The sequence below is a fragment of the Diuraphis noxia genome, unplaced genomic scaffold (genome assembly GCF_037042655.1).
Source record: "Diuraphis noxia isolate RWA-SAM2 unplaced genomic scaffold, SU_Dnox_SAM2 contig0002, whole genome shotgun sequence".
Classification (NCBI taxonomy): Eukaryota; Metazoa; Arthropoda; class Insecta; order Hemiptera; family Aphididae; genus Diuraphis; species Diuraphis noxia.
In genome coordinates, this window is record NW_028301712.1 from 78,165,331 (window position 1) to 78,179,428 (window position 14,098).

At 29.1% G+C, this 14,098-nt stretch overlaps 1 protein-coding gene and 1 pseudogene across 1 annotated transcript; both read left to right on the plus strand.

Moving 5' to 3' along the window:
• The first annotated feature begins 1,598 nt into the window (after positions 1-1,598).
• On the plus strand, positions 1,599-1,983 carry LOC149058957 (uncharacterized; annotated as a pseudogene).
• Positions 1,984-2,080: 97 nt separating this feature from the next.
• Positions 2,081-7,944, plus strand: LOC107166252 (uncharacterized). Its single transcript, XM_015514838.2, has 3 exons — positions 2,081-2,350; positions 3,773-6,981; positions 7,484-7,944. The coding sequence occupies exons 1-3, from the start codon at positions 2,324-2,326 to the stop codon at positions 7,743-7,745; spliced, it is 3,498 nt and encodes a 1,165-aa protein (XP_015370324.2). The 5' UTR covers positions 2,081-2,323; the 3' UTR covers positions 7,746-7,944.
• The last annotated feature ends 6,154 nt before the right edge of the window (positions 7,945-14,098 follow it).

Consider the following 14,098-nt stretch of genomic DNA (forward strand, 5'->3'; position numbering starts at 1 on the left):
AACAAAATAATTGAATACAGAATAGGCCATACGTAATATCTAGATAATAATAAGAGTCTGATGCCATAATCATAATTTAAACATTATTATAATATTATATTATAATGATGTAATTTGTGTGCTCGTTTGGCGGTAATAAAAAAATTTGACACAAATAGATTGTTTCATAATAATAACAATGATAATGTATACGCGCCTACACCATATAGATATAATACTTTAATATTATCCCTCGCTGTTCAATAGATAAGTATTATTGGCATATAATATACTATGGCTGATCACTTCTTATATATATTTCTGTCCGTGTCCCGTGTGTATAATATATTATATACGTTATGTATACATGCCAAGCTATTGCATGTTTTAATGCAGACATACATTAATGCATTAATATTATTATTATATTGGTAGACAGTGTAATATACTAGCAGACGGTAATTTGAAAATTTACGATGTGGCTTTATTGTGCAGCGTATTTGTGTTTACTCGCTTTCAACATTTCAGTCTTCACCACTATAACGACATATAGGAAGACATATAACTATATGTTTGTACTTAGCCATATGTCGTATTTGTCGTTGTTATATCCATATTATTTTTGTGCGCATTTTATAATCGTGGTTTTATTAGGAAAGATAGTAATTTCGATTATAAATTTTCATTGTTAATAATTGTAAATGAAGATATTTTTTGTGCCGTAGATTTCAATAAAATTATGATTTTTAATAATTAATATTTAGTATGTTTTGAAATAATCAAAGAGTACTAAATATACAAATCTCGGCGGGTATATAATTATTTTTACTGTCAATAATTTAAACAAACTTTTTATTACTGTTTATTCTATTACTAAAACGTAATAATTGTTACGTAAGATTCCGTACATCAATGTTATATAAATATATATATATATATATATTTTATACAAATGTGATTTGAAAGTTATCATATTATCGGTACTTATACCTATATAGTATATATTGTATTTATTTATTTATTTTTGTCGCGATTGTTCAGCATTTCAGCAACTCGTTGCATTCAATATAAGGATTATTTAATAAATTGCATGTTTATTGTAGATACCTATATGTTATACATCTACAATATAAAAGTATTAATTAAACGTACCTACAAGTAGATAATATAACTATAATGAACATTCAAACCGAAAACCAATATGGTTAATACCTATGATACGTAGTATAGGTACCTATCTATAACAGCAACAACAAATGAAATACATATTATTAAACATATATCGGATAGTGAATATATTGTATACCTATATGTTGCTAGTGTTGCTACAATGGTGATACTATGAAGAAAGTGTACCTCGGTATTATTTTGATCTATGTTTCTAATTAACTCGAAGCCCATTTAACGGATACGACGATACGATCTTGTATCTTAATAACTTTTTCTATATAGTGTCTGAAAGCAGCTGCTCGCGACTGACATCAGTGAATTCTGTCGACTTATTATTGTCTTCTCCCTACGAACGGGCGCTGGCCAAAGAATTAATATAATAAATCAACTGAATACCAAACGTTAAGAAGATTTCTTTTAGACAGAAGATAAATGATTGAAAGATTCGAATGGCATTGTCGTTCCGAACAAAAAGTGAAAGACCATTAATGCATCGTTTACGACAGCGGCGACGACATGATGATGTTAGTGAAACAATCGGGTGCAATAATACAAAGTAATCAAACCCTTCGCCTTTCAAAAAAAAAAAAAGATTCACATTCATGTGTTATTAGCTCCCCATGTAAAGATCCACCACCTACGACCACTACTTACTACCACCACCACCGCCACCATCACAACCACCGATTCCGCCGACGCAGCGACACGGATAATACCAGATGTTGAAGGGGAAAAAGAAGAAGAGGAGGAAGAGGAAGAGGAAAACAATATCGAGGATTAGCCACGAACATTCCGAACGAAAGTATCCTATGTGAAAAAAAATCAAAATAATGGTGTAGGTCGTTTAGGTAGGGGACCATGGACATCTCTCATAGTAGCGGGTGTGAACATCGCGTCCAAGAAGAAAGTGGCCAGTTTTCGACAGTCGACTGCACAGGTCAAAACTCCTTCCGTGAACATATTGTGTTACCGGTGTTATTGAATAAACGTACAACAGTGTTTTTGTTTTACGTATACTGCACTTTCCAAATACTGGGATAAACGGTTGCGATTCGTGCGATGTTCTCTTTGCTTTGAGCCTTAAACATTTTTTTTTTCATAATATAATATATTTTTGAAAATAATGCATTTAAGGAATATCTAAAATCAGTTTGACAATTCATTGGAATTAATCATGGCTGGGCCAAAACTACTCCTGCAAGTAAGTACTACTGTAAAATAACTATAAAAACATTTTATGAAAATTTGTGGTGCATATAATAGATATTTATTGTACAGTGATGTTTTTAACCGACGTTCTCGAAATATTTTAATTGAATGCAGGCATTTTCAATTTTCAATTTTTTTAATTAAATAATATATAATTTATAATATGTTATGTTATAACTTTTAAAATTTGTATATTAGTATGATAAAACAAATTACGTTTAAGAATAAAATAAAAAACTGAATCAAAAATAGAAAATTAATTTATACTAAGAATAATATGTACTATACACTTTGCATATGGTATAGTCTCAACATTCCTAAAAATAATATGATATATTTAATAAATAATAAATTACTTTTGAAGTTGATGGTTTCATAAGATAACATTTTATAATAAAAAGAAACTTCTTTATAATTAGTAATAAAATTATTATTATCATAAATAATAAATACTGACTATCTACCTAACTAATTGTTTATCATAACTCATAAACATAACTAACTAAAAATTGTATTGTATATATTATATAGGATAAATAAAAATAAAAGATAGTAGGGATAGTTAGTAATTATGAATTTTACCTAAAGTCACGATAAATTTAATATACTTAATTACTATAAGTCATAACTAATTTTATACGTAAAAAAATGTAACTTTATTTATTTCACTTTAAATAATATTATACTGGCATACAAGTTTTAGTTTATATGTTTGTTCAGAAAATGTGTGAAATTAATATTAAATTTAATTAAGTATTATCTTGTGTTATAAACTATAGCCGTTGGATAACAAAAGTACCTAAAAACAGTTGTTTTTTTTGTAAGTTTACGGAACATGACTAAAATATTGATTTTAAATAAAAACGTGTATTTACAAATTTCCTATTGCAATTATTCTCAAAATTTTTCACTTACGTAATGAATACTTACAATTAGTTTTATTTAAATATTTCGACTCCAAACACTAAAAAAAAAAAAAGTACTAATACTTTTTCTATTGTTTTTATTTTTATTTGATTGTTTATGTCCAGTTTTTGGTAAATGTAACATCATCAAAATTACAACATCATGACAACACGGGAAATACTATTTCAAGTGATGTCAGAGATATTTTCCAGGATTTCAACAATTTGACCATTGTTAATTTGAGTTGTAAAGAATTCGCACGGTTTTCTCTCATTGTCTTTTTGCTCACTTTTTTTAGGATTTTTTTTCATCATTCACACTATAGATCACCATTGTTCGTAGTCTTCCCTTGTTATAGTAGTTACTGCACCGGATAATCTTAATCGGTCGTTTAAACGATGGAACGACCGTTAAAATATCTGTTATGTAATTAACGCGTCAGTCTCGAATCGTTTCTCTTACTTATTGTTTTACCTACTAATAACGTAATTATATAACACATTTTTAGGTCTGCTTGCTGATCACGTTAACGGCAAGCGCACTGTGTTTGAGAAATGTCGACCAGACAAGACTTATAGCAGACAGGCCTAAACACCAGCAGCCTTCACCGTGGGATAAAAACTCAAATTTATGGAAAAATAAACAAGGTTCTGTTCCACCATATGCCGTAAAAATGGAGCCTATGGTGCATTACTCGCAACAGGATCCACTATATTCAAATGCAAATCATTCGGCCACAGCGAAAATTGACTTTGATAGTCACGCAAGTGGGTCCGAATTTGGAATATCGTCAAATTACGGTCCACCTAACCCAGTGTATGGTGCACCGTATCAACCAGACTATTACAAGGAACCGGAACCAATTATTGAAATTATTATAAAAGAATCTAATGAGTCACTTCCAGCGCCACCAACACCGCCACCTGTTACTGTAACAAAACCACAGAAAGAACCAGTTCAAGTTTTTTATGTAAAATATAAAAAAAATCCGAATTCATATGGTGATAAAGAAGATCTCATATATGAAGCACCTGTGCCTGCAATAACGCCTAGTACCGAGGCCGTCAGTGAAAGTGAAACGGTAATCTCTACTGAATCGTCTCCTCTTTATAATTACGTTACGGGACCTCCGGCTCCTAGTACTACGTATAGAACAATTATAAAACCAGATTCTGAAATTTATCACGGAACGGGTCTTAAGGTAACATTTGGAAAGACTGAATCAGATTGGAGCCCGTCAATAAATGAAGCACAAAAGAGAGACTCCATTAGTGATGCAAGTGAAATTCAAAATAAAGTTAAAAAATCGACTGATCATGAGTTTAAAAGGAGCTTTGTTCAACCCACGCAGCATACAGACTATCAACGAAGTAACAATAATTTTGAAACTCCACATTTTACAAATCAACCTCAATTTAATGGATTTAATATTCCAAAGCCAAATATTGACCATCCGCAACACCAATTGAAAAAACCTAGTCAGCAGGTACAAAATTACTTCCGTGAGGATAGTCCTCATCCAAACTTCCAAGGTCAAATACCTATCATAAATCAACAATTTAAACCTCAACAAAATAATTTTGAAGGAATTGTTGAACAAAGGCCTATAGAGTTCAAAGATAATTTTCGGAATCAACAAAATTACCAGCAATCAAATAACCAGCCGAATTTCCAACAGTTGACAAATCCACCAATTAATCAGCAATATACTGTTCAACAAAATCATCAACAATTAAATAATCCACCAAATCATCAACACCCAAATAACCCACAATATCATCAACAATTAAATAATCCACAACATCATCAACAATTAAGTAACCCTCAAAACAATCAACAATTTACAAACCAACAAAATCATCAACACCACCAACAATTAATTAATCAACAAAATCGACCACAATTAATTAATCAACAATTTAACAATCAACAAAATCATCAACAGTTCATCAATCAACTGAGACAACCAACAGATTTCCAATCGAATCCCCCTCTTAGAAATCAAGGTAATTTCCAAGAAAGACCTGTTCAAATCAAAACGAATAATGAACGACCATTTATAAGCAAGCCTTTTGAAAATCGTCCAGCTCAAAGCAAACCATTTGAAAGCCGACCAATACAAGATCGACCTTTTGATAGCAAGCCGTTTGAGAGTCGTCCGATCCTAGATAATCATTTTGATAATCGGCCGATATTTGACAGGCCTTTTGAGAATCGGCCTATTCAAAATAGACCATTCGATAATAGACAAAATCAAGGTACAGTTAATTACAGACCAAGCAAGCCTCCGACGCCACATAATATACCTTTAAATCCTAATCCATCATTTGTACCGATAGATAAACGGCCGACTAATCCATTACCACCGCATCCGTCCAATTTTAACACTCACCCAACAGGCACGAAACATTCAGTTGATTTGGCTTTTTCTCCACAACTGCAACAGCAGCAGCACCAACAATTTCAACAACAACAATTTCAACAACAGCAGTTGCACCAACAACAACAGTTTAGGCCTGCCGAGACGCGACCACTAGTCAACAATAATCCAACATCGTTCCAGCAACAGCCATTAATTAAGCAACAGCAATTTTCACCAGAAGTGAAAACTTCTCAAATTTCACAATACCAAACACTAAAACAACAGCAATTTATTCCCGAATTAAAACCATCAGAAATTCCACAACTTCAAATTACCCAGTCAAATAGTTTTGAACTCGAACCAAATCAGCAACCAGCACAATCTGGACAATTTATCGAAACATATAATAGATATCAACCAGAAACACAAACAGAAAAAAATTATTTTCGTCCTGACAATAGTCCCTGGCAAGTATCAAACCAACAACAAAGTTCATTTAAAGTTCAACAGCAGCAAGAGTACAAAGAACAGTTAAGTCCAAGTACAATAAAAAATACCATTGACACGACAAGTAAATCAACCTTAAAAACAACTGAAAAACCGGCATCGTTTGTAACTACACAGTACAAAGAACGCAGTACACCAACTGTTACAGTGGCGACTCCCAAATCAACTTCTACTGAAGCAACTAAAAATGAAACCAAAAAACCAGATTCGAAAAACATAGCTTCGCTTCCGGACGAAGTTCCTGATGAATTAAGAGAGCAGCTTCTTTCTTCGGGAATCCTTAGCAACGCTGACATTCAAATATTAGACTACGATAAAGTGGGTGATATACCAATTGAAAATTTACCACCCGAAGCTTTGGAAAATTTATACGGCCAAGGCAGCGCTCCAATACCATCGGTAGTCCTACCTCCGAATAAATCTAATGTCCAAATGAAAGTTGTCAAGTATGACCCATCGACCGAAGAAGGAAGAAAAATCGAAAACACGTACATCGATAGACCCAAATCTCAAACTCTTGATCCAGTCGTCTTAAATGACACCGGATATAATCGTTTTTTACCATTGAACATTAATGGTACTCATTTCCCAATACCCGACTCTCCGTTATTGAAAAACAGAGCCATCGGAAGTGTAGTTATATTATCACCAGTGACCTACGATTTGTCAGATGACCAGTCCAGAACATCTAGAAATGCCGCGGTTAAAGTGAAAGGAGTCCATTTTGTTGTTGGTGATATTGTGAAAAATCTTGTTAAAGATCCAAATAGAGAAAATTTCAAAATCTGGTTGGAGAAAGAAAAAAGTACACCTTCTGAAGAACAGTCAGTGGTACTTTTGGTTACCAAGTGAGTATAATGATTAAATTACTATTATATAACTAATTATCATCATTTTTTAAATAACATTTTCATTTAAAATCCTTTTTTAAATATTTATTTACAAAAAACATATAAAAATAAGTGATAAAAATGGCTTTAAATAGGTACACAGATTTTTATCAAATGTCTTAAGTACAAACATATAAACGCCAAACAATAATAATTTATTGTTCTTACATTTAATTAATATCTCATTATCTTTTGTACCAAATATACAACATAATATGTCAAATATCGCTAATATAATATGTTATAATGTTTATACGAATTACAAAAAGTATGGCGTATATAAATAGTACTCCAATAAACAAAATGTATAGTCAAGTAGTGAACATAAAATTTACGCTTTATTATTTTTATTTCAACTCAATAAAATACAAACTGGTTAAATAGTAACATACCTACAATGTATCGTATTTTTGTTATTTTTGATGTTCAGCTAATAATTATTAACAATATTTTTTTTCAGGCCAAATGGTAAGGAAAACGGTAAGGAAATTTACATGTATGACGTGACGCACAATCAGGTCAACAAATTGTCGGGTGAATTGAGTGCGACTTTCGTAGATGTGGCCGAGTCAAACTCGCAGAGTCACGATTTGGACAACCTATCGTCCGAAGAGGAGGTGGATGTATCCGGAAATAGCACTACTGATAATACTACTGTCGTATCCGGTTACAGCAAGACGAACGACTTCTCGGGCTCAATTGTTGCCAATGCCAATAATTAGACTGATCTGTTAAACGTGCTATTCTTAAAGTTTAATTTGAACTTGCACTTTTTTTTTTTAATAATTTCCTAAACCATACGAACAAACAATTACAAGTAAATTCGTCTATTGTTTTCAAATAAATATTTAAAAAGAAATTTATTAATAAATTGTACATTAAGTAATTATTATTGATTACATAAATATGATAGTAATTTTATACTACTTGTATATTTTATATTCCAGGTTAAAAATATTTTACATACTTCGAATTCGAAATAAGTGTACATAAAATAATATATAAAATAAAATATGTATTCTAATACAATACAAATAATATATTTTTTATACGTTTAAATTATTAGGATATTCTATATTAATAATTGGTACAAATCAGAATACTGTATACCTATAATACATTATTATGTAATCTATAACAGACTATAACAAATATATAAATTTGAAAACTAAGCAAATAAGTTACTTAACTAAAGTAAGAATTTGTATACTCCTACATTCTATACCAGGTATCGCGTGATCATAGGCGCAATTTCAATAAAAATAACTTTTTTTTTTATTTGTAAGAACAAGTTTTTGATACATAAACAATAAAGACGAACATTATTTGAGAGTGCTAACTTTAAAAATTGGGTGTGCTAACTGCTAATACCCCCTATAAGCCCCCTATTTGCGCCTATGCGCGTGGTACATTATAATAGTGGTATAGTGGTGGTACAAACACATAATTAAACGATATCGATTATACATATAGTATTATTATGTATAATATATTTAATAATGTAGAAAATACATATATTTTATAAATTTATTGTTTTCCATATAAAACTGTTAAATTTATTGATTATTCTTTTAGTTCTATCCACTGTCGCTGTCGTAGTTACGAATACGATATGAATATAGTAAATTAGTAAACTGTATACAATATAATGTATTTTATAAACTGGTAGAGACGTAGAGTGATAGTTTGTGTTTATCTATTTCATGTTGTATTAATAATCGTGAAACCACTTTGAAACAATGTTATTGAAAATTGACATAAACACTATTATTATTCTATCGATTAGGTAGAATTGCACGTTGTCGAGTAGTTGAATTTGTATACAGATAGCTTACCTACATATTATCATATGTTTAAATATTTATTCTGTTTCATAGTTTCATCATTTTATTACACCACATAATGTGTATATACCTATATGCGTGCAAAAAAATTTTAATCTATAATATAATCTAATATGGCAACTTCATATACACGCATTATTGAATCTATAACACTTTAAATTAGTATCACTTTTGCGTATACCTGTTATGAATCATACAATCATATTATATTATAGTGTATAACTACATTATACATGCACGATGACTCGATATACCCTATAACATAGAGATATGATTACAAGTACAAGTAAAGCACACATTTATACAATACACAATAATTATATTTACGTGCGGATAATTTCGTATTTTATCGTTAAACATATATTTTATAGGCATGTAAAATATATCGTAAACATGCCACTATTTAAAATTGAATACGCTCTTGAGGTTAAAAGTTCAAAAAGAAAGTCACGATTTAAGTAAGTGCCTTGGTAGGTATTTATTATAATATTATGTGTCTATATATAGTGTATACGATCTGATTGACCTAGAAAAGTCGAATTCTTATACTTCGTGAGAAAAAAGTGTAGGTAGTCCTATAGCTATATCTTAAAAACAACTAGTGTTCCTTTCAACGGTCTATGATGAAGCGATCCTGCCAAATATTGTATTTATATGATATATATATAAATGTATAATATGTTTAGATTATAGAAATCTGTCTCAATGGTAATAATACTATTATAATAATATTATCTTTAAATTTATACATTAAGATTAACGCCCGTTATTATATATATGACTAATATACCTACCTACGGTTACCTCTCTATACAACAGGTGATACGGCAATTATTATTATAATAATAGTAGGTATACAGCTTTACAGTTATTTAGTTCATTGGTTGTATGATAATACTATGTATACAGGTGTAAGTTGGATAGAATAGTAAGATCAATTATAAAATACATGGCCATAAAAAATTGATTACATATACCTGCTACACACATTGGAAGTGGAAACCACGAGCCATTGAAGAAGTAATATTGATTAAATATTTACATTTTTTATTCATATTCATAATTTCACTTAAATAAAAACGATTTCACTGTATTAATTTATAAACAATACTAGCTGTTTTTTTATTGTTGCCTATTCATTTTGATATTAAAGCGAATCTATTATAAGTTATTTTATAGCTTTATATAAAATCTAAATTCAAACGTCGTGACTTCCATCGGTGATTCCACTTATATATTCTTGTATTTTATTTTTCAAAACTATCGATATCGTCAATATTCTCAGAATCAAAATGTAAAAAAACACAATTCTTAATTTTAATAAATGTACTTATTCATTTTATTTTATTTTATTGGCTTTAAGCAACTATGGCCATTAGCTTTTATAGGTGTTATGGTAGAGGTTAATACGGTTGGTGCGGTAGGTTGGCAACACCAGGTATATTATTAGTGACAAGATTTTTGCCACTAAGAACCCGGCTGGTCACCCATCCGGAATTTAGTGGCAGCGAACAGTACGTAGTCTCAATCACATTACGTGTCTGATTACAGCAATCGCACCACGCCAAGCTTGCATAAAAAAAAAATTATGTTGAAAATTACAGTAAATACTAAAAATATTTATTATAGTTACTACTTTAAAATTTAATATTTTGGATAATGCTAAAATTTAGTCGCTGAATCAATTAAACATAGAAAAGTTAATCGAACTTTCTGAAATAATGTTTAAGGCTTAGGATATTACTTATGCTCGTGTATTTTATATGTTTCAACTATATATTTAAATATTTAATATGATTTTAGTTCAACTAATATCTGATTTATGGTTTATCAGTTTTAAAGTTTAATGTTCTGATTATTAGAGCAAATATGGTAAAACAACACCAACTAGGTAATTACTCTAAGAATAGATGTGCAATTTAATCCCTTTCAAATATTGAGTGATAAAAAAAATAACTTTGTTTATTCGAGTCTTGAAATGAACAACTAAATGCGTGGTATTAAACTGTTCCCGCAGAATTACGTTTTATTTATACTTTTAATGACCTATATATAGTTACTCTGAGTATAAACATATATTATAATATTATAGTAATACCATTTTATACACATAAGTAATAAGTATCCAACATTAAATTAATTAATATTAATTTAACGTATTTTGTAAAACAAATAATTTCTTGGCTCTGTATACCTTGTGGGATTTTTCTCAGTACATGATTATAGATTATAATATTATGTTTATTCTCTTGTTTACCTATTCTTATGTTTATTGTCTCTGTGATAGTGCGATATAAAATGAGAACTTTCTAGTATAATATCGTAAAATTACAAAAATACAAACTATTATTTACAGATATATCTTACTTAGGTATGGTACGCCATCGTACATGTAACATACTAATGAATGGAATAAATATAGCAAACGGTTCATCCAGAATACATAGTGATGATTATTTGCTAGATGAAGATGTGATGATTAGAAATGTTAATTTTTGTATCTATCCTTATAGTTGGTATTCCCGAAGAGTTAAAAATTTAGAAACCAATGTTATAATGAGCAATAATTTTCACATTCTACAAATATTTGTTATATAGTTATAAGTACCAATAATATTCATGTTATAGTATAATTTTATATCGCTGAGACTTTCCTTAGTACCTCAGTGCTTACCAATTCACCATAATAATTATTATATACTATTGTTGATTTAATAATTAATATTTTTAGATATTCAAAACATATAATCTACCATTAGACTTATATTTAATTCTATACCAAAATCATTATAAATAATTTCCCAACTACCTTGTCTTATATATGTATCAACATATATTTTGTTTATGCAATTATAATACATGTACTTAAAATAACAACTATTACCTACATTTTATCATGTTTTTACTCGATGTGTTAATCGTTTAAGTAACATCAATACATTATCAATGCACATGCTTATAATCTGATCAGGCAATAATACCAAAATTATTTGCATCATTTACTATTGGTTGTACTTGTGATTTGAATATTTGATGCGATAATAATTATTTATAAATTACGTTAGGTATTAGGACCAGAAAGTTAGCATACTCATAGACTGTTGTTTGTTCTTTCTATTATTTGCACCTTTTATTATTTTCGTTAAATATTAATCGCTGTTTACAAATGTAGGTACACAGTAATATGGCTAACGAGATCTGAGATTTTCCGAAAGCGAAGTAAATGCGTAAAGGATTATAATATTACCATTATTACCTACCTATGTTATTGCAGTTTCTTAATTCACGTCGAAAATAAAATACTGTAGGAAATTATTGATTCCAAACTCTAAAGTACTATATAGTATAATTATTATAATATCAATTGTTAGTATAATTTATTTATTTAAGTCACAACAATTCCGTTGACTTCAGGAAAAAATAAATAGGAAACCCGTGGAAATCAAACGCAAATCTCGTTAACGCTATTAACACCATAACCTAACGTAAAGTATCATATAATAATATAAATATTCAATAAAATAAAATAAAATGTTCACCTTGATAGAAGTATAGTAACGAAAATTTTTAAACAATGACTATTAAAAAATCACGGTAAATAATAAATTGAATGCAATTGTATCAATAGAATAAAAGGCGAATTCGTATTAAACAGAAAACAGGAAGTTTCCTGTCTCGGATTTCCGTCTTATAAGCAATAGACATTATAATGCTACAATAATAAATAATAATCCTTACATCACGGTATGTTTATATGTTTTCACTATTAACTTTCAGTAAACAATTATTATAGCTCGAAAATGATAACATATATATATATAATATAGAAAAAAAGAATTTTTGATACGTATTGTAAAGATTACAAAAATCCTGATAAAATAATAACGCCGTATTAGCTGTTGTGAAATTATACGGATCTGAATAACGTATAAAATGTTTCAAATTTCGCACTGCCGTCCGAGTGCAGCATAAATGCATAATATATTATTACTTAATTACTTGGCAAGTATATGAACACTACACAAAAATTACTATAGAAACATGTTTAGCCGTTTAGTTATGACTGTAGTATAAAATAAATTTATTAACTCGAAAATACTAAATAAATCAATTCATTCAACGAAACACTTCTCGTTTTAAAATCTAAATAATTGATTTCTACCTATAATCATTAATCATATGCATAAACGATAAACACATAACGATTAATGCTTGTCATTTTATTAGTCGTAACTCCCATAGTCCCATAAACCCAAACTAAAAAATACACCCCGGAAAAAAAGTACAAAAAAATATATTACATATATATATATATATATTTACATTTATTTATAGATACATATTTTAAATAATATACATAGTATTTAATTAATTTTTTTTAAACTTTTTAACTTCAGTTAAATTTTGTATTGTTTTAACTTAGCTTTTTATAGTTAATTATCATTATTGTACAGTTAAGTTAATTTACAAGTAAATCATGTGATTTGGGTAGTTAAAGGTAACACCAGCGTGTAGCTGAATTAACTTTATAGTTCAACCTAAATAAGTTACATTAAAAATAGCTATAATGTCAAAATAATTTTGTATTAAATATTGATTCTAATAATTGTATTAATAAATGAGTTAAATTAATCCAAGTAAATGATTATTAACTAACCCTTAATAAGTGTTTTGTTGTTAATTCAACACTAGATTTGTACGTGTGATAGTTAACAATACAATCTATATTATTATGTTACCACAAGTCCAGAAACGTGAATATTTTGTATTTTTAATATTTTGTTCTTACGTTTTGTTAAAAATGTATTATTCTATCACAGAAATAAAAATATTATATGATTGTAAATCCATTGTATAATCAACAATCAACCATATTTTATAAAATATTACAATTTGCAATGATTGCACTTTTATTTTCTTGGGCTTTTTTTTTCCGTGGGTTTTTTTTTTTTTTTTTTGGGGGGGGGGGTTAAGGGTCTGCTAAGATGGTTATCTAACTAAACACTTAGGTATTGACGATGACTTTTCAGTATCGAAATGTCCACTTGTTCAGCGCCCAGTAATATAAAAATAAAAAATAAAAAATCCGAATTGAACACATATTTTTTATCAGATAAAATGTACTTGCACTTAATTATTTTACCTAAGAACAAAGATGATTTTTTTACGAGTTAAAAAAATCTCCGGAATGGGGTTTTTAATTACTAATATAATCGTAGACTTGTGCTGAA

Excerpts from the sequence above, each read along its gene's own strand:
- LOC107166252 (XM_015514838.2), top strand. The coding sequence starts at position 2,324 with ATGGCTGGGCCAAAACTACTCCTGCAA. Across the intron at positions 2,351-3,772 it reads GGCCAAAACTACTCCTGCAA|GTCTGCTTGCTGATCACGTT; the intron begins GTAAGTACTACT and ends ACACATTTTTAG. Across the intron at positions 6,982-7,483 it reads GTGGTACTTTTGGTTACCAA|GCCAAATGGTAAGGAAAACG; the intron begins GTGAGTATAATG and ends ATTTTTTTTCAG.